Source organism: Carcharhinus amblyrhynchos, chromosome 8, assembly GCF_965287045.1.
Source record: "Carcharhinus amblyrhynchos chromosome 8, sCarAmb.v2.hapA, whole genome shotgun sequence".
NCBI classification, from domain to species: Eukaryota; Metazoa; Chordata; class Chondrichthyes; order Carcharhiniformes; family Carcharhinidae; genus Carcharhinus; species Carcharhinus amblyrhynchos.
Window position 1 is genome coordinate 126,899,469 of NC_137331.1, and position 21,698 is coordinate 126,921,166.

The window sequence follows — 21,698 nt, forward strand, 5'->3', positions numbered from 1 at the left end:
GGAGGTGTGGTAGATTGTGAGGAAGGGTGTCATAGTTTGCAGGGAGACTTAGACAGGTTGCAGAGCTGGGCCGAGAGGTGGCGGATGGAGTTTAATGCGGAGAAGTGTGAGGTAATTCACTTTGGTAGGAATAACAGATGTGTCGAGTATGGGGCTAACGGGAGGACTTTGAATAGTGTGGAGGAGCAGAGGGATCTAGGTGTATGTGTACATAGATCCCTGAAAGTAGGGAGTCAAGTAGATAAGGTTGTTAAGAAGGCATACGGTGTCTTGGCGTTTATTGGTAGGGGGATTGAATTTAGGAGTCGCAGCGTCATGTTGCAACTGTACACAACTCTGGTGCGGCCGCACTTGGAGTACTGTGTGCAGTTCTGGTCCCCACATTACAGGAAGGATGTGGAGGCTTTGGAGAGGGTGCAGAGGAGGTTTACCAGGATGTTGCCTGGTATGGAGGGGAGGTCCTATGAGGAGAGACTGAGGGATTTGGGGTTGTTTTCGCTGGAAAGAAGGCAGCTAAGAGGGGATCTTATTGAAACATATAAGATGATTAGAGGTTTAGATAGGGTGGATAGTGATAGCCTTTTTCCTCGGATGGAGAAATCTAGCACGAGGGGGCATGGCTTTAAATTAAGGGGTGGTAGTTATAGGACGGATGTCAGGGGTAGGTTCTTTACCCAGAGGGTGGTGAGGGATTGGAATGCCCTGCCTGCTGCAGTTGTAAATGCGCCTAGTTTGGGGGCGTTTAAGAGATCTGTGGATAGGTTTATGGACGAGAAGGGATTGGTTTAGGTTAGTGGGTCATTGTTTTGTAACTGGTCGGCGCAACATCGTGGGCCGAAGGGCCTGTTCTGCGCTGTAATGTTCTATGTTCTATGTTCTAAGATGGGTATAGAGGGATTGGGCCAAATGCAGGCAATTGGGATTAGCTTAGGGGTTCAGAAAAAATAAGGGCAGCATGGACAAGTAGGCCGGCCTGTTACCACTATGATTCTATAAATAGAATCATAAATAGCTGTAAATAGAATATAAATAGCTGTAAACCGCTATGATTCAATGACTTAGCTATTTTTAAAATATCTAGCCTTTTCTGCTGTGGAATTTAGATTTGTACAGTCTGTCCATTCCTGCTACTCTGAATATCAGTTCCCTTATTCCTACCTTACAGGAATATATAGCCAGATATAGCCTGATACTCCATTATCAGCATTTATCACAAATCTGTTTCTTTAAAAAAGAAGTCCTGAAAATAAGTATTTGATGGACATTTGTGTCGAATAAATGAAAACTGTGGAGTAAGGTGAGCCACTCTGATGAGTGCTTGTATACTGTATACAAAAAGTTGACTGCATTGAGATACCTTTGAATGTGTATAATGTTTGAAATGATACTTGAGACTTGTACATCTGATGTGCAAAGTGTAATTTTGCAAGATGTCAATTTTAAATTTATATTTTTGACTTTTTCCTATTTAATTTGTCATGTTTTCCCAAACTTGATCCTGTTTTCCCCTGCTGTTGAGTTGAAAGCTCCCTCTGCTGCTGCAGTGTTACAGTTCACTAGCCAAGTGCAGGTGAATGCTGTACCAACACTTCTGCTGCCATTTTCCCCAGTTGTGATGTGGAGATGCCGGTGTTGGACTGGGGTAAACACAGTAAGAAGTCTCACAACACCAGGTTAAAGTCCAACAGGTTTATTTGATAGTAAACACCACTAGCTTTCGGGGCTCTGCCCCTTCATCAGGTGAGTGGGAACTTCTTACAGACTTTCCCCAGCCCCAGGGACAATCAATCAAAACCCATTTCCCCCGCATCAGTCTTTGAGCCACACATCTCTTCTGATTTCAGATCCCAGCATCCGCGATGTTTGCTTTTTTTTTACACATGTTTGTTGTCCTCCTCCTGAAGTTCTCTCTCCTCCCAGCTCTCTATTACATTTTTACTAACCCTGTGAAACTGAGCCCAGTTCATCCTCCCATTGCTCTGTTGGGAGTGAAGTGGACACCATGAAACTGGTGTGAGGTTTCCGGGGTGTGAGGGGCCCAGGTATCTGTTGCTTTATCCCCTGTGACAGGGAGCCGCGGTGTTGTGTGCTCACTATTGGTTGTCAGGTGGCATCAAGGGCCATTTGTTCACTTAATGAAGGGGTGGATCCACACTGAAGACTCTTTGTCTTGTGTGTGTTGATTTTGGGCTGTGCTATGTAATTAGCAGTCTGTGCTGACACAGAACAAAGTGAGCAACTCAAAAAACAGGCCTGATCAGCCCAAGTGCCCAGAACAGCAGTGTCAGCCTGTTCCAGAAATCTCAATTACATAATGTTCAGTCACCATGCAAAGTACATCACACACCATTTGTGAAGTATAATGATTATTACTGTTCAGATTGTGTGTGTGTGTGTGTGTGTGTGTGTGTGCATGTGAGCGTGTGTATGTGGGTGGGTGTTTGCAAGTGTGAGTGTGTGTGTGTTTGGGTGTGAGTGCATGTGTCAGTGTGTGTACGTTTGAGCGTGTGAGTCTGGGGGTGTGTGTGTGTGTATATGTGAGTGTGTATGTGTGCTCGTGTGAGAGAGTTGTGTGTGTGTGAGAATGTGCACCTGTTAGTGTGGATGTGTGAGTGTATGAGTGTGTGTGTGTGTGTGTGTGTGTGTGTGTGTCAGGTGCTTGTGCCGAGCGTACGAGATGTGTGTAAGTATGATGCTCTGATATTAATCCAGACTGATTCCTCTGTGACGTGAGGCATATTTCATAGAAAGAGCGTTTAGAGTTTAAAATGAGCTCTGACCTGAGCTGTTTCAGTGTGCTCTCGGGCGTCAGTTTAATATTTCTGTGTCCCCGTGTGAGCTACATACAATTTATTCAGCAACAGGACCACTGCTGTCCCCAGGCGGCATTGCAAAACATGGTAACATAGCTCCTCCTGGTGGCCCAGTGAGAAATGGCACTCTTTGATGACAGTGAGTCAGACACACAGGCACTCAAAATCTCTCTGACGTATTACTTTTGAACTTTGCACACTATTATTAATTAGACAAACATTGCAGTTATTTCATGCACAAAACTCCACGTATAAATGACCAGGGCATTTCTTTGCAATGGTTTTGGTTTTGGTTGAGGATAAACATTGGCTGGAATTCTGATCTGAAAGACTTCATCTCCGCCTGTGCACAAACTACCCACCCTCTGACAGTGCGGCACTCCCTCAGCACTGACCCTCTGACAGTGCGGCACTCCCTCAGCACTGACCCTCTGACAGTGCGGCACTCCCTCAGTACTGGCCCTCTGACAGTGCGGCACTCCCTCAGCACTGACCCTCTGACAGTGCGGCACTCCCTCAGCACTGACCCTCTGACAGTGCGGCGCTCCCTCAGCACTGACCCTCTGACAGTGCGGCACTCCCTCAGTACTGACCCTCTGACAGTGCGGCACTCCCTCAGCACTGACCCTCTGACAGTGCGGCACTCCCTCAGCACTGACCCTCTGACAGTGCGGCACTCCCTCAGCACTGACCCTCTGACAGTGCGGCACTCCCTCAGTACTGACCCTCTGACAGTGCGGCACTCCCTCAGCACTGACCCTCTGACAGTGCGGCACTCCCTCAGTACTGACCCTCTGACAGTGCGGCCTCCCTCAGCACTGACCCTCTGACAGTGCGGCACTCCCTCAGTACTGACCCTCTGACAGTGCGGCACTCCCTCAGCACTGACCCTCTGACAGTGCGGCCTCCTTCAGCACTGACCCTCTGACAGTGCGGCCTCCTTCAGCACTGACCCTCTGACAGTGCGGCACTCCCTCAGCACTGACCCTCTGACAGTGCGGCACTCCCTCAGTACTGACCCTCTGACAGTGCGGCCTCCTTCAGCACTGACCCTCTGACAGTGCGGCCTCCTTCAGCACTGACCCTCTGACAGTGCGGCACTCCCTCAGCACTGACCCTCTGACAGTGCGGCACTCCCTCAGTACTGTAGTGGACTGTCCTTTGGATCCTGGGCTCAAATTCCTTGTGTGATACTGGAATATATCTAACCCTAACCCTTACCTCTGCCTCAGGGACATGGATGCCTGTCCACCTCCTGTCCAAAGGCTGTATTTTCAACAACAACAATTTGCATGTGCCTCCGATTCCCGCAGTCTGAGAAATTGAAGTATTTCCCAGATCTGAGTGACCTTTTCTCATTATTGCTGAGCTGGCAGGATGTCACTGGAGTTAATGTATGAACAGAGCAGAAAGGAGCAGGAGTTGGCTTTTCAGCTCTTTGAGCCTGCTTCACCACTCAATCGCATCATGATTGATCCCTGATCTCCGCACTATCCTTCTGCACTCTGTCAATTACCTGTTACACCTTTGAAGCCCAGAAATCTTTCTTGTTTTCCTTGTTAAATATATTCAGTCACTTGGTCCCCACGTAGAACATAGAACACTACAGCACAAACAGGCCCTTCGGCCCACGAGTTGCGCCGATCACATCAACACCTACCAATCTATAGACCTATCTATAACCCCCAATCCCATTAAACCCCATATACTCTTCCAGAAGTCTTTTAAAACACCCCAGCGAGTTCGCCTCCACCACCACTGACGGCAGCCGATTCCATTCACTCACCACCCTCTGAGTGAAAAACTCACCCCTAACATCACTTCTGTACTTACCTCCCCGCACCTTAAATCTGTGTCCTCTCGTAGCGACCATTTCAATCCGGGGAAATAGCCTCTGAGAATCCACCCTATCTACTCCTCTCAACATTTTATCAACTTCTATCAGGTCGCCTCTCAACCTTCGTCTCTCCAGGGAGAAGAGTCCCAGCTCCCTCAACCTATCTTCATAAGGCATGCCTCCCAGTCCAGGCAACATCCTTGTAAATCTCCTCTGTACCCTTTCAATAGCTTCTACGTCTTTCCTATAGTGAGGCGACCAGAACTGCGCACAGTACTCCAAATGAGGCCTGACAAGGGTCTTATAAAGTTGCAGCATTACCTCCCGATTCCTAAACTCAATCTCTCGATTAATGAAGGCCAGTACACCATACGCCTTCTTGACCACATCCTCCACCTGCGAGGCCGATTTAAGAGTCCTGTGGACCCGGACCCCAAGATCCTTCTGCTCTTCAACACTACTAAGACTCCTGCCCTTGATAGTGTACTCGTTCATCCCGTTGGTTCTGCCAAAATGGACGACTACACATTTATCCGCGTTGAAGTCCATCTGCCACTTCTCCGCCCAGTCCTGCATCCTATCTATGTCCTGCTGCAACTTCTGACATCCTTCCAGACCATCCACAACACCACCGACCTTCATGTCATCAGCGAACTTACTAACCCATCCCTCCACTTCCTCATCTAGGTCATTTATGAAAATGACAAACAGCAAGGGTCCTAGAACAGATCCCTGGGGCACTCCACTGGTGACTGACCTCCATGCAGAAAAAGACCCATCCAGAACCACTCTCTGCCTTCTGCAGGCAAGCCAGTTGTGGATCCACAAGGCCAAAGGTCCTTGGATCCCATGCCCTCTCACCTTCTCAAGAAGTCTTGCATGGGGGACCTTATCAAACGCCTTGCTGAAGTCCATGTAAACCACGTCCACTGCACTTCCTTCGTCAATGTGTTCAGTCACATTTTCGAAGAGCTCAGCTAGGCTTGTAAGGCACGACCTGCCCTTGACAAAACCTTCTGTGGGAGAGAATTCCACAGGTTCAGCAGCCTCTGAGTGAGAATCTCCTCCTCTCAGTTGTGAGTGGCCTACCCCGTATCCTGAGACTGACCCCCTCGTTCTAGACTTTCCAGCCAGAGGAAACAGCATCCCTGCATCCAGTCTGTCCGGCCCTGTCAGAATTTCATATGTTTCAGTTACATCCCCCTCATAAATTCCAGTGAGTACAGGTCCAGTCGACCCAATCTCTCTGCGTATGACGGTGAACCTCAGCTGTTCTCCCTTGATGGAAATAAATCCTTTCTTAGATAAGGAGACCCAAACTGCACAAATTACACCAGGTGTGGCCCCACCAAAGACCTGTACAGCTGCAGTAAGATATCTCTACTCCTCTACTCAAATCCTCTTGCAAAGAAGGCTAACTTACCATTTGTCTTCCTAACCGCTTGCTATTTCTGCATGCTTTCATTGAGTGATGTACTCGGACACCCAGGTCCCTCTGTATATCAACATTTCATGATAACATGACTGACCTCAACGTGTTCTTTTTGCCAGGGAATCGTGGGGAATCTGTCGAGTGGGAAGTCTGCTCTTGTTCACCGGTATTTAACTGGAACCTACGTGCAGGAGGAGTCCCCTGAAGGTACGATGTGTGTTATCCGTGTGTAGTACGACCTGGTCAAGCTGCTATTGGACACAGTGTGATGGGCTGCATCAATACTTTCCTTCCCAGTCTCCTTGCGATGTGATGAAGCCATTGATTGATTACATTGATTTAGTGACAGGAGTAGGCCACTCGGCCCCTCAAATCTGGGTTACCGTTCAATAAGATCATAGCCGATCGGATTAGAATCTCTACTCCACACTCCTGCCAACCCCTGATAACCTTTCACCCCCTTGGTAATCAAGAATCTATCTATCGCTTCCTTAAAAATATTCAAAGACTCTGCTACCACTGCCTGTTGAGAAAGAGAATTCCAAAGACACTTGATCTATAAAATGAGTGATCCCTTATTTTTAAACAGTGAACACTTGTTCATTGAATTTTTTTGGGATAGCTTCTTGGAACAGTTTGTTCTCGAGCCAACCAGAGAACAAGCTCCACTCGGTATACTGTGGGAAAGAGAGAACTGGGGGAGGGGGAAGGGGGAACTGGGGCAGGGTGGAGCCAGGACTGGGGGAGGGGGGAACTGGGGCAGGGGGAGATGGAAATAATGGGATGGAGAGGGGGAAACAGGAACCAGTATTGTGCAGTGAGATGGGCATAATAAACAACCTCATAATGAAACTTAAAAGTATAAGCCAGGCTCATTATAATAAAAAAATATAAATTAGCAATGTAGGGTATGGGAAGTGAAGTCAATGTAAGGGAGGTAAGCAAAATGCTTTGTTTGAAAAGGGAGTAAATAAGGGGTTTAAGGGTAGTCGTGGCAGGAGAGTTTGCACCCGTGATAAACTCCTCCTGGGCTATGTGAAAACTTCAGTTATCCCTGTGACCATGTGTCCAACTGCAGCTACTGGTGAACCAGATTCCGGAGCTGGATTCACCGTGGACCATCCACGATGCTGAGCAAATCGTGGAGAGCACGGTCAGTGAAGATTGAACAGGCAGAAAGGGTTTGGGTGATCACCAGGCAGAGGACAGGAAGGCAGGGGGTGCAGGAGGCTCCTGTGGCCATCCCCACCTGCCTTCCTCACAGATAGACCGGTTTGGATAGTGTTGAGAGTGATGATTGTGCTGGGGAAAGCAGTGGCAGCAACTTCATGGCAACATGGGCAAGTCTGCTGCACAAGGCAGGAGGAGGGAGAATGGCCAGGGATTCAACTGTAAGGGGAACAGAAAGGTGTTCCTGTGGCTGCAAAAGAGGCTCCAGGATGGTAAGTTACCTCCCTGGGGCCAGGATCCGGGGTGTCACTGAACTGCTGCAGGGCGTTCTGAAGGGGGAAGGCAAACAGACAGAGATCGAGGTACATATTGGTTCCAACAATGTAGATAGAAAAAGGGATGAGGTCCTACAAGCAGAATTTAGGGAACTAAGAAATAGATTAAAAACGGGACCCAGCAGGTAGGAATCTCTGGATTACTTCCAGTGCCACGTGCTAGTGAGTTTAGAAACTGGAGGTTAGTCCAGGTGAATGTGTGGCTGGAGAAATAATTCAGGAGTGAGCATTTTAGATTTCTGGGACACTGGGACTTTTTTTGGCCTCTGTCTGTACTGTATATCGGTCAGAACATTGAATACAGGAGTTGGGACGTCTTGTTGAAGTTGTACAAGACATTGGTAAGGCCACACTTAGAATACTGTGTGCAGTTCTGGTCACCCTATTATAGAAAGGATATTATTAAACTAGAAAGAGTGTGGAAAAAATTTACTAGGATGTTACTGGGACTTGATGGTTTGAGTGATATGGAGAGGCTGGACAGATTGGAACTTTTTTCTCTGGAGCTTGGGGGGTGAGTGGTGATCTTATAGAGGTCTGTAAAATAATGAAGGGCATAGATAGTCAATATTTTTTCCCAAAGGTCGGGGAGTCTAAAACTAGAGGATAGAGGTTTAAGGTGAGAGGGGAGAGAGTCCAGAGGGGCAATTTTTTTCACACAGAGGGTGGCGAGTGTCTAGAACAAGCTGCCAGAGGTAGTAGTAGAGGCGGGTATAATTTTGTCTTTTAAAAAACATTTAGTTACATGGATAAGAAGATATAGAGGGATATGGACCAAATGTGGGATTAGTTTAGGGGTTTAAAAAAAAAGCTGGCACGGACAAGTTGGGCCGAAGGGCCTGTTTCCATGCTGTAACTCTCTATGACTCTATGTAGGGTTTCTGTGGAAGACTGATTATACAGAATTCCCTCAGAACGTAAGAATTAGGAGCAGGAGCCTGCTCCGCCATTTCATACAATCACTGCTGATCTTATCTCAACCTCAACGCCACTTGCCTGTTCTGTGCTACATTGATGGGACAGCCCTGATGAAACCTCCAGCCTTCTGACTCAGTTCTACCCACTGAGCCACAGCTAACAGCTTTTGTTTTTTTTTCCTTTTGAAGGTGGTCGCTTTAAGAAGGAGATAGTGGTGGATGGACAGAGCTACCTCCTGCTTATTCGGGATGAAGGGGGACCTCCTGAGGTGCAGGTAAGCAATGACTGAGCTGTGTGTGACCTGACCCTGTGGGTCCCAGTCACAATCGATGGTATATCCTCTGCTTTCTCCCAGGTAATGCCAGCACTCGCATGGTGAGCTGTTTGACATTGGTGCCCACTGCAAACCCTGCTTAAAATCTCACCCAAAAGATAGCACCTGATTTTGCCTGAGTGGGAAATGCTTCCCTTTGGAAATTGGGTTAATAACCTGTGGTTACAGATGTTAAATAAATAGAGAAACATCTGGAGGGGAGCCGAGGGGAAATCTTTTCAAACGGAGAGTTGTTGGACTCTGGAAGCTGATTACATCGATTGTTTCAAATCAGAGTTAGACACGGACATGAGAACGAGGAATTTAAAGGGTAACGGACAAAGAAACCAGAATATCAAAGAATAAAGAAAATTACCTCACAGGAACAGGCCCTTCGGCCCTCCAAGTCTGCATTGACCATGCTGCCTGACTTAACTAAAACCCCTTACTCTTCTGGGGACCATATCCCTCTATTCCCATCTCATTCATGTACTTGTCAAGATGCCACTTAAAAGTCACTACCGTAACCTCTTCCACTACCTCCCCCGGCAGCGAGTTCCAGGCACCCACTACTCTCTGTGTAAAAAATCTGCCTCATACATCTCTTTTAAACCTTGCCCCTTGCACCTTAAACCTGTGTCCCCTAGTAATTGACTCTTTCACCCTGAGAAAAAGCTTCTGACTATCCACTCTGTCCATGCCCCTTATAAGCTTGTAGACTTCTATCAGGTCTCCCCTCAATCTCCGTCGCTCCAGGGAGAACAAACCAAGTTTCTCCAACCTTTCCTCATAGCTAATGCCCTTCATCCTGGTAAATCTTTTCTGTATCCTCTCCAAAGCTTCCACATCCTTCTGGTAGTGTGGCAACCAGAATTGAACACTATATTCCAAATGCGGCCGCACTAGGGTTCTATAAATCGTCAACATGACCTGCCAGTTTTTAAACTCAGTACCCCGGGCAATGAAGGCAAGCATGCCGTATGCCTTCTTGACTACCTTCTCCACCTGCATTGCCACTTTCAGTGACCTGTGTACCTGTACACCCAGATCCCTCTGCCTATCAATACTCTTAACGGTTCTGCCATTTATTGTATATTTCCCATCTGTATTAGACCTTCCAAAATGCATTACCTCACATTTGTCCGGATTAAACTTCATCTGCCACCTTACCGCCCAAATCTCCAACTGATCTATATCCTGCTGTATCCTGTGATGGTCCTCATTGCTATCCGTAAATCCACCAACCATTATGTCATCCGCAGACTTAGTAATCAAGCCAGTTACATTTTCCTCCAAATCATTTATATATATTACAAACAGCAATGGTCCCAGCACTGATAAGAACATAAGGAGAGGCATTGAACCAATATTTCTCTTCGGTGTTCACACAGGGGGACATGAATATAGCTGAGGAGGACACTGGGTTGCAGGGGTGTAAACTAGACAGTATTGCAGTTGATAAGGGGGATGTGCTGGATATTCTTGAGAGTTTGAAAATAGATAAGTCACCTGGTCCGGATGGGATTTACCCTAGGATTCTCTGGGAGGCAAGAGAGGTGATTGCGGAGCCTCTGGCTCTGATCTTCAGGTCGTCGTTGGTCTCAGGTATAGTACCGGAAGATTGGAGGATAGCGAATGTTGTCCCATTGTTTAAGAAGGGGAACAGAGACTTCCCCGGGAATTATAGACCGGTGAGTCTTAACTTCTGTTGTGGGCAAGGTTTTAGAAAAAATTATTAGGGATAGGATTTATAGTTATTTAGAGAGTAATGAATTGATTGGAGATAGCATGGTTTTGTAGCGGGTAGGTTGTGCCTTACTAACCTTATTGAGTTTTTTGAGAAAGTGACCAAAGAGGTGGATGGGGGAAAGGCAGTTGACGTGGTATATATGGATTTTAGTAAGGCGTTTGATAAGGTTCACCATGGTAGGCTTCTGCAGAAAATGCAGATGTATGGGATTGAGGGTAATCTAGGAAATTGGATCAGGAATTGGCTAGCAGATAGGAGACAGAGGGTGGTGGTTGATGGTAAATATTCGTCATGGAGTTCAGTTACGAGTGGTGTGCCTCAGGGATCTGTTTTGGGGCCACTGCTGTTTGTAATTTTTATTAATGATCTGGATGAGGGTATAGTTGGGTGGATTAGTAAATTTGCTGATGACACCAAAGTCGGAGGTGTGGTAGATTGTGAGGAAGGGTGTCATAGTTTGCAGGGAGACTTAGACAGGTTGCAGAGCTGGGCCGAGAGGTGGCGGATGGAGTTTAATGCGGAGAAGTGTGAGGTAATTCACTTTGGTAGGAATAACAGATGTGTCGAGTATAGGGCTAACGGGAGGACTCTGAATAGTGTGGATGAACAGAGGGATCTAGGTGTATGTGTACATAGATCCCTGAAAGTTGGGAATCAAGTAGATAAGGTTGTTAAGAAGGCATACGGTGTCTTGGCGTTTATTGGTAGGGGGATTGAATTTAGGAGTCGCAGCGTCATGTTGCAACTGTACACAACTCTGGTGCGGCCGCACTTGGAGTATTGTGTGCAGTTCTGGTCCCCACATTCTAGGAAGGATGTGGAGGCTTTGGAGAGGGTGCAGAGGAGGTCTATCAGGATGTTGCCTGGTATGGAGGGGAGGTCCTACGAGGAGAGACTGAGGGATTTGGGGTTGTTTTCGCGAGAAAGAAGGCGGCTAAGAGGGGATCTTATTGAAACATATAAGATGATTAGAGGTTTAGATAGGGTGGATAGTGATAGCCTTTTTCCTCGGATGGAGAAAGCTAGCACGAGGGGGCATGGCTTTAAATTAAGGGGTGGTAGTTATAGGACGGATGTCAGGGGTAGGTTCTTTACCCAGAGGGTGGTGAGGGATTGGAATGCCCTGCCTGCTGCAGTTGTAAATGCGCCTAGTTTAGGGGCGTTTAAGAGATCCGTGGATAGGTTTATGGATGAAAAGGGATTGGTTTAGGTTAAAGGGTCATTGTTTTTTAACTGGTCGGCGCAACATCGTGGGCCGAAGGGCCTGTTCTGCGCTGTAATGTTCTATGTTCTATAACATAAGAACATAAGAAATAGGAGCAGGAGTAGGCCATCTGGCTCTCCATTCAGAGATGCACCCTTCCACTGCTACCCTCTGTCTTCTTTGACCGATAGGAGACAGAGGGTGGTGGTTGATGGTAAATATTCATCATGGAGTTCGGTTACGAGTGGTGTGCCTCAGGGATCTGTTTTGGGGCCACTGTTGTTTGTAATTTTTATTAATGATCTGGATGAGGGTATAGTTGGGTGGATTAGTAAATTTGCTGATGACACCAAAGTCGGAGGTGTGGTAGATTGTGAGGAAGGGTGTCATAGTCTGCAGGGAGACTTAGATAGGTTGCAGAGCTGGGCCGAGAGGTGGCGGATGGAATTTAATGCGGAGAAGTGTGAGGTAATTCACTTTGGTAGGAACAACAGATGTGTCGAGTATAGGGCTAACGGGAGGACTTTGAATAGTGTGGATGAACAGAGGGATCTAGGTGTATGTGTACATAGATCCCTGAAAGTTGGGAATCAAGTAGATAAGGTTGTTAAGAAGGCGTACGGTGTCTTGGCGTTTATTGGTAGGGGGATTGAATTTAGGAGTCGCAGCGTCATGTTGCAACTGTACACTACTCTAGTGCGGCCGCACTTGGAGTACTGCGTGCAGTTCTGGTCCCTGCATTACAAGAAGGATGTGGAGGCGTTGGAGAGGGTGCAGAGGAGGTTTACTAGGATGTTGCCTGGTATGGTGGGGAGGTCCTATGAGGAGAGACTGAGGGATTTAGGGTTGTTTTCGTTGGAAAGAAGGCGGCTAAGAGGGGATCTTATTGAAACATATAAGATAATTAGAGGTTTAGATAGGGTGGATAGTGATAGCCTTTTTCCTCGGATGGAGAAAGCTAGCACGAGGGGGCATGGCTTTAAATTAAGGGGTGGTAGTTATAGGACGGATGTCAGGGGTAGGTTCTTTACCCAGTGGGTGGTGAGGGATTGGAATGCCCTGCCTGCTGCAGTTGTAAATGCGTCTAGTTTGGGGGCGTTTAAGAGACCTCTGGATAGGTTTATGGACGAAAAGGGATTGGTATAGGCTAGTGGGTCATTGTTTTTGTAACTGGTCGGCGCAACATCGTGGGCCGAAGGGCCTGTTCTGCGCTGTAATGTTCTATGATAGTAGTCATGATGTGGGAATGCCGGCATTTTACCTTCTCTGACCGAGCCAGTTTTGTACCCACCTTGCCAGCTCACCTCTGATCCCATGCGACTTCACCCTCTGCACCAGTGCCACGAGGGACCTTGTCAAAGGCCTTACTGAAGTCCATGTAGACAACATCCACTGCTTTACCCTCATCAGTCATCTTCGTCAGTTCCTCAAAAAACTTGATCAAGTTTGTGAGACACAACCTCCCCTTCACAAAACCATGTTGCCTCTCACTAATACATCCACTTATTTCCAAGTGGGAATAAATCCTGTCTGGAAGAATCCTCTCCAATAATTTCCCTACCACTGATGTAAGGCTCACCAGCCTGTAATTACCTGGATTATTCTTGCTACCCTTCTTAAACAAAGGGACAACATTGGCTATTCTCCAATCCTCTGGGACCTCCCCTGTAACCAGTGAGGATACAAAGATTTCTCCCAAGGCCCTCGTAATTTCCTCCCTTGCCTCTCTCAGTATTCTGGGGTATATCCCATCAGGCCCTGGGGACTTGTCTGCCTTAATGTTTCTCAAGAACCCCAATACCTCCTTTTTGATCTCAACATGACTCAAATTATCTACGCATCCTTTCCCAGACTCATCATCCCACCAAGTCCTTCTCTTTGGTGAATACTGATACAAAGTACACATTTAATACCTCACCCATTTCCTCTGGCTCCATGCATAGATTCTCTACCTTGTCCTTGAGTGAGCCAACCCTCTCCCTGGCTGCCCTCTTGCTCTTTATATATGTATAAAAAGCTTTGGGATTTTCCCTAATCCTGCTGGCCAGTGCTGTTTCATGACCCCTTTCAGCCCTCCTTACTCTTTACTTAAGTTTCTTTCTACTTCCTTGTATTCCACACTTTCTTCATGTGTTCCCAGCCTCCTAGCTTGACAGATACTTCATTTTCCTCTTTGACTAGGCTCACAATATCTCTCATCATCCAAGGTTCCCAAACCTTGCCCTTATTCTTCATCCTTACAGGAATGACCCAGTTTGGAATCCCTATCAACTTAGATTTGAAAGCCTCCCACATGCCAGATGTTGATTTGCCCTCGAACATCTGTCGCCAATCTACATTCTTCAGTTCCTGCCTAATATTGTTGTAATTAACCTTCCCCCAGTTTAGCACCTTCACTTGAGGACTACACTTATCTTTATCCATTAGTACCTTAAAGCTTACTGAATTATGGTCACTGTTCCCAAACTGCTCCCCTACTAAAACTTCGACCACCTGACCAGGATCGTTCCCCAATACCAGGTCCAGTATGGCCCCTTCCCTAGTTGGACTATCTACAGACTGTTTCAGGAAGCCCTCCTGGATGGTCCTGACAAACTCTGCCCCATCCACACCCCTCGCACTAAGTGAGTCCCAGTCAATAAAGGGGAAATTAAAATGTCCCACCACAGCAACCCTATTACTTTTACACCTTGCCAAAATCTGCCTACATATCTGTTCCTCGATCTCCCACTGGCAGTTGGGTGGCCGATAGTAAACCCCCAACATTGAGACTACAGCTTTCCTATTCCCGAGCTCTACTTATGTCTCGCTATATGACCCCTCAGAGGTGTCCTCCTGGAATACAGCTGTGATATTCTCCTTAACCAGTAATGCAACTACCCCCCCCCCCACCCCTTTTATATCCCCCTCTATCCCACCTGAAACATCTGTATCCTGGAATGTTAAGCTGCCAATCCTGTCCTTCCCTTAACCAAGTCTCTGTACTGGCAACAACATCATAGTTCCTAGGACTAATCCAGGCTCTGAGTTCATCTGCCTTATTTGTTACACTTCTCACATTGAAACAAATGGACTTCAGTCCACCAGACCCTCTCTGATTAGCAATCCCACCCTGCCTGCTGTTTCTCTGAGTCTTACTGGCCTACTCTTTCGATCCCCTTCAGTTAAATCACCTTTGCTTTGGGTTCCACCCCCTACCAAACTAGTTTAAATCCTCCCGTGTGACATTAGCAAACCTCAGAGCCAGAATACTTATACCCTTCCAGTTTAGATGGAACTCATCTTTCTTGTACAGGTCCCATCTGCCCCGGAAGAGACCCCAATGATCCAGGTATCTGAAACCCTCCCTCCTACACCAGCTGTTTAGCCATGAATTGAGCTGAACTGTCTTCCTATTTCTAACCTCACCAGCACGTGGCACAGGGAGTAATCCTGAGATTACAACCCCAGAGGTCCCGCTTTTTAACTTTCTACCTAACTCCTAAACTGCTGCTACAGGACCTCATCACTCTTCCTGCCTATGTCGTTAGGACCAATATATCCCATGACATGACATCAGATCGAGCACTATTACCCTTTCATAGAGCACGCACAGACATGACAGGCTGACTGCCCTCCTTCTGTGCTCTACGTTTCAATGTTATCTGACAGTGCAGCGCTCCCGCATGCGTTCAGCGCTCCCCCGTGCCTGCAGCGCTCCCGCATGCGTTCAGCGCTCCCCCGTGCCTGCAGTGCTGCTCTGTGCCTGCAGCGCTCCTGCATGTGTTCAGCACTCCCCCGTGCCTGCAGCACTGCTCTGTGCCTGCAGCGCTCCCGCGTGCGTTCAGCACTCCTGCGTGCCTGCAGCACTCCTGCGTGCGTTCAGTACTCCCGTGTACGTTCAGCGCTCCCGTGTTCCTGCACCTCTCCCTTAGCAGTGAAATGGAACTGCAGGTTGAGGTGGATTTGAAGCCATGCCCTGTTGACTCAGAGGTGAGTGTTGGTGTAATCACAGCTCAGACCACTGAGCCAGAATGGAATGGATGATGTGCAGGGCTGCTCCTGGGATTTTGAGCAAGTGTGTCAGTGATTTACCAAAGTCTAATAGCTCACATTCAGCAGTTGATGATACGGATCACGCACCATTGCTGTAATCAGGAGGCCACTGGCAAAATGCTCAGTAAGGATAGAGTGACTGGTAGCTCCCTCCATGGCAGCGCATTATCCAGCTCTGGATCAGCACCGTCTGATTCCTAGAGAATTTGAGACAGAAGTCAGCCTAATCCATTCTCCCACACATTGGCTGTATTATTCTCAGCACTAACCTTAGTTTCAGTCTGGAACGCTCAATCTCCTCACTATCTGCTTCACTGTCAGTGACTCTGACAAGGCTGTATTTATTGTCCATTCTGAGGTACCCTGCAGTCAACAGTAAGCTTTCTTGACAATGTGTTTGGAATGGTTCCATAAACTGAGTGTCTTGAGGAAATATTTCAGGTACATAGATAGATTAGAAGAGCTGGGACTGTTTCCCTTAGCAAAGGGAAGGTAAGGAGGAGGTCTGATTGAGATATAGAACATAGAACATTACAGCGCAGAACAGGCCCTTCGGCCCACGATGTTGCGCCGACGAATTAAAAAGCAATGACCCTCTAACCTAAACCAATCCCTTTCCATCCATAAACCTATCCACGGATCTCTTAAACGCCCCCAAACTAGGCGCATTTACAACTGCAGCAGGCAGGGCATTCCAATCCCTCACCACCCTCTGGGTAAAGAACCTACATCCGTCCTATAACTACCACCCCTTAATTTACAGCTATGCCCCCTCGTGCTAGCTTTCTCCATCCGAGGAAAAAGGCTATCACTGTCCACCCTATCTAAACCTCTAATCATCTATTATGTTTCAATAAGGTCTCCTCTTAGCCGCCTTCTTTCTAATGAAAACAACCTCAAATCCCTCAGTCTCTCATCATAGGACCTCCCCTCCATACCAGGCAACATCCTGGTAAACCTCCTCTGCACCCTCTCCAAAGCCTTCCTATAATGTGGGGACCTGAACTGCACACAATACTCCAAGTGCGGCCGCAGCAGAGTTTTGTACAGTTGTAACATGACGTTGCAGCTCCTAAATTCAATCCCCCTACCAATAAACGCCAAGACATTGTATGCCTTCCTAACAACCTTATCTACTTGATTCCCAACTTGAAGGGACCTATGTACCCATAAACCTAGATCCCTCTGTTCATCCACACTATTCAGTCCTACTGTTAGCCCTATACTCTACACATCTGTTATTCCTGCCAAAGTGAATTACCTCACATTTTTCCACATTAAACTCCATCCGCCACCTCTCAGCCCAGCTCTGCAACTTGTCCAAGTCTCTCTGTAAACTATGACACCCTTCCTCACTATCTACCACACCTCCGACTTTGGTGTCATCAGCAAACTTACTAATCCACCCAACTATACCCTCATCCAGATCATTAATAAAAATTACAAACAGCAGTGGCCCCAAAACAGATCCCTGAGGCACACCACTTGTAACTGAACTCCATGACGAATATTTACCATCAACCACCACCCTCTGTCTCCTATCTGCTAGCCAATTCCTGATCCAATTTCCTAGATTACCCTCAATCCCATACATCTGCATTTTCTGCAGAAGCCTTCCATGGTGAACCTTATCAAACGCCTTACTAAAGTCCATATATACCACGTCAACTGCCTTACCCCCATCCACCTCTTTGGTCACTTTCTCAAAAAACTCAATAAGGTTAGTAAGGCACAACCTACCCGCTACAAAACCATGCTTTCTCCAATCAATTCATTACTCTCTAAATAACTATAAATCCTATCCCTAATAATTTTTTCTAAAACCTTGCCCACAACAGAAGTAAGACTCACCGGTCTATAATTCCCGGGGAAGTCTCTGTTCCCCTTCTTAAACAATGGGACAACATTCGCTATCCTCCAATCTTCCGGTACTATACCAGAGACCAACGACGACCTGAAGATCAGAGCCAGAGGCTCTGCAATCGCCTCTCTTGCCTCCCAGAGAATCCTAGGGTAAATCCCGTCTGGCCCAGGGGACTTATCTATTTTCCAACCCTCAAGAATATCTAGCACATCCTCCTTATCAACTGCAATACTATCCAGTTTACAACCCTGTAACCCAGTGTTCTCCACAGCTACATTTATGTCTCCCTGCGTGAATACCGAAGAGAAATATTGGTTCAATGCCTCTCCAATCTCTTCTGGTTCCACACATAACTTCCCACTGCTGTCTCTAACTGGCCCTAATCTTGCCCTAACCAATCTTCTGTTCTTGACATATCTATAGAACGCCTTAGGATTCTCCTTAATCCTATCAGCCAAAGTCTTCTCATGTCCTCTTTTAGCCCTTCTTAACTCACTCTTTAACTCCCTCCTAGCCAATCTAAAGCTTTCCAGTGCACTACCTGAGCCCTCAAGTCTCATCCTGACATAAGCCTCCTTTTTCCTTTTAACCAGCGAGTCAACTTTTTTAATGCACCACGGTTCCCTAGCTCGACCATTTCCTCCTTGCCTGACAGGGACATACATATCAAGGACTCGCAGTAGCTGCTCCTTGAAAAAACTCCACATTTCGGACGTTCCGAGACCCTGTAGTTTCCTAGTCCAACCTATGCTTCCTAATTCTCTCCTAATAGCCTCATAATTACCCTTCCCCCAGCTGAAACTACTGACCTTAGGTTCATGCCTATCCCTTTCCATCACTAAGGTGAACGTAACCGAATTGTGGTCACTATCACCAAAATGCGCACCTACTTCCAAGTCTAACACCTGGTCTGGCTCATTTCCCAGCACCAAATCCAATATAGCCTCACCTCTAGTTGGCCTATCTACATATCTCTGACAGTTTCGGAGTTAGGTAGAAAGATAAAAAGCAGGATCTCTAGGGTTGTAATCTCAGGATTACTCCCTGCGCCATGTGCCAGTGAGGCTAGAAATAGGAACATAGTGCAGCTCAACACGTGGCTAAACGGTTGGTGTAGGAGGGAGGTTTCAGATATCTGGACCATTGGGATCTCTTCCAGGGCAGGTAGGACCTATACAAGAAGGATGTGTTGCATCTAAACTGGAGGAGCATAAATATTCTGGCCGGGTGGTTTGCTAGTGTCACATGGGAGGATTTAAACTATTTTGGCAGGGGGATGGGAACCAAAGCAAAGATGAATTAGCTGAAGGGAAATGAGAGAGTAGGGCCAGTAAGACTCAGAGAAACAGCAGGCAGGGTGGGATTGGTGATCAGAGAGGGTCTGGTGGACTGATGAGCATTTGTTTTCAATGTGAGAAGTGTAACAGGTAGAACATAGAACATTACAGCGCAGAACAGGCCCTTCGGCCCACGATGTTGCGCCGACCAGCTTTTAAAAAAAAAACAACACTAACCCACTAATCTAAACCAATCCCATTTCGTCCATAAACCTATCCACAGATCTCTTAAACGCCCCCAAACTAGGCGCATTTACAACTGCAGCTGGCAGGGCATTCCAGTCCCTCACCACCCTCTGGGTAAAGAACCTACCCCTGACATCAGTCCTATAACTACCCCCCTTAATTTAAAGTCGTGCCCCCTCGTGCTAGCTTTCTCCATCCTAGGAAAAAGGCTATCACTATCCACCCTATCTAAACCTCTAATCATCTTATATGTTTCAATAAGGTCCCCTTTTAGCCGCCTTCTTTCCAGTGAAAACAACCCCAAATCTCTCAGTCTCTCCTCATAGGATCTCCCCTCCATACCAGGCAACATCCTGGTAAACCTCCTCTGCACCCTCTCCAAAGCCTCTACATCCTTCCTGTAATGTGGGGACCAGAACTGCACACAATACTCCAAGTGCGGCCGCACCAGAGTTGTGTACAGTTGCATCATGACGCTGCGACTCCTAAATTCAATCCCCCTACCAATAAACGCCAAGACACCGTATGCCTTCTTAACAACCTTATCTACTTGATTCCCAACTTTCAGGGATCTATGTACACATACACCTAGATCCCTCTGCTCCTCCACACTATTCAAAGTCCTCCCGTTAGCCCTATACTCAACACATCTGTTATTCCTACCGAAATGAATTACCTCACACTTCTCCACATTAAACTCCATCCGCCACCTCTCGGCCCAGCTCTGCAGCCTTTCTAAGTCGCCCTGCAAACTATGACACCCTTCCTCACAATCTACCACACCTCCGACTTTGGTGTCATCAGCAAACTTACTAATCCACCCAACTATACCCTCATCCAGATCATTAATAAAAATTACAAACAGCAGTGGCCCCAAAACAGATCCCTGAGGCACACCACTCGTAACCGAACTCCATGACGAATATTTACCATCAACCACCACCCTCTGTCTCCTATCTGCTAGCCAATTCCTGATCCAATTACCTAGATCACCCCCAATCCCATACATCTGCATTTTCTGCAGAAGCCTACCATGGTGAACCTTATCAAACGCCTTACTAAAATCCATATACACCACGTCAACTGCCTTACCCCTATCCACCTCTTTGGTCACTTTCTCAAAGAACTCGATAAGGTTAGTAAGGCACGACCTACCCGCTACAAAACCATGCTGACTGTCTCTAATTAATTCATTACTCTCCAAATAACTATAAATCCTGTCTCTAATAATCCTTTCCAAAACCTTACCCACCACAGAAGTAAGACTCACCGGTCTATAATTCCCAGGGAAGTCTCTTCTCCCTTTCTTAAATAATGGGACACCATTTGCTGTCCTCCAATCTTCCGGTACTATACCAGAGACCAACGACGACCTGAAGATCAGAGCCAGAGGCTCCGCAATCACCTCTCTTGCCTCCCAGAGAATCCTGGGGTAAATCCCATCCGGACCAGGGGACTTATCTATTTTCAAACCCTCTAAAATATCCAGCACATCCCCGGTATCAACTGCAATACTATCTATTTTACACCCCTGCACCCCAGTGTCCTCCTCAGCTACATTCATGTCCCCTTGCGTGAACACCGAAGAGAAATATTGGTTCAACGCCTCTCCAATCTCCTCCGGTTCCACACACAGCTTCCCTCTACTGTCTGTAACTGGCCCTAATCTTGCCCTAACCAACCTTCTGTTCTTGACATACCTGTAAAACGCCTTAGGGTTCTCCTTAATCCTATCAGCCAAAGTCATCTCATGTCCTCTTTTAGCCCTTCTTAACTCCTTCTTCAACTCCCTCCTAGCCAATCTAAAACTTTCTAATGCACTACCTGAGCCCTCAAGCCTCATCCGAACATAAGCCTCCTTTTTCTTCCTAACCAACGAATCAACTTTTTTAGTGCACCACGGTTCCCTGGGCCTACCAAATCCTCCTTGCCTGACAGGGATATACCTATCACGGACCCGCAGTAGCTGCTCCTTGAAAAATCTCCACATCTCGGACGTTCCCAGTCCCTGTAATCTCCTAGTCCAACCAATGCTTCCTAATTCTCTCCTAATAGCCTCATAATGGTAAGGCAGATGGACTTAGAGCTTGGATTAGTATTTGGAACTATGACGTTGTTGCGATTACAGAGTCTTGTTTAAGGGAAGGACAGGATTGGCAATCTATGTGTGGGGCCAGAGGAAATGGGTGAGGTATTAAATGAGTACTTTGCATCAGTATTCAAAGAGAATTCTGTGAAAGGGTGTGTAGATTGTTTAAGTCATGTTGAGGTCAAGAAGAAGGTGGTATTGGGGTTCTTGAGAAACATTAAGGTAGATACGTCCCCAGGGCCTGATGGAATATACCCTAGAATACTGAGAGAGGCAAGGGAGGAAATTGCTGGGGCCTTGAGAAAAATCTTTGTATCCTCACTAGTTACAGGGGAGGTCGCAGAGGATTGGAGAATAACCAATGTTGTTCCTTTATTTAAGAAGGGTAGCAAGAATAATCCAGGTAATTACAGGC

At 46.9% G+C, this 21,698-nt stretch overlaps 1 protein-coding gene across 5 annotated transcripts in view; it reads left to right on the forward strand.

Moving 5' to 3' along the window:
- Positions 1-21,698, forward strand: part of agap3 (ArfGAP with GTPase domain, ankyrin repeat and PH domain 3) — a 715,466-nt gene that overhangs the window by 398,197 nt on the left and 295,571 nt on the right. For all 5 annotated transcript variants that reach the window (XM_080194795.1, XM_080194794.1, XM_080194797.1 and 2 more), the window contains exons 3-4: positions 6,202-6,289; positions 8,694-8,779. In XM_080194795.1, coding sequence (XP_080050921.1) covers positions 6,202-6,289; positions 8,694-8,779 — 174 coding nt within the window. The remainder of the gene's footprint in view (positions 1-6,201; positions 6,290-8,693; positions 8,780-21,698) is intronic.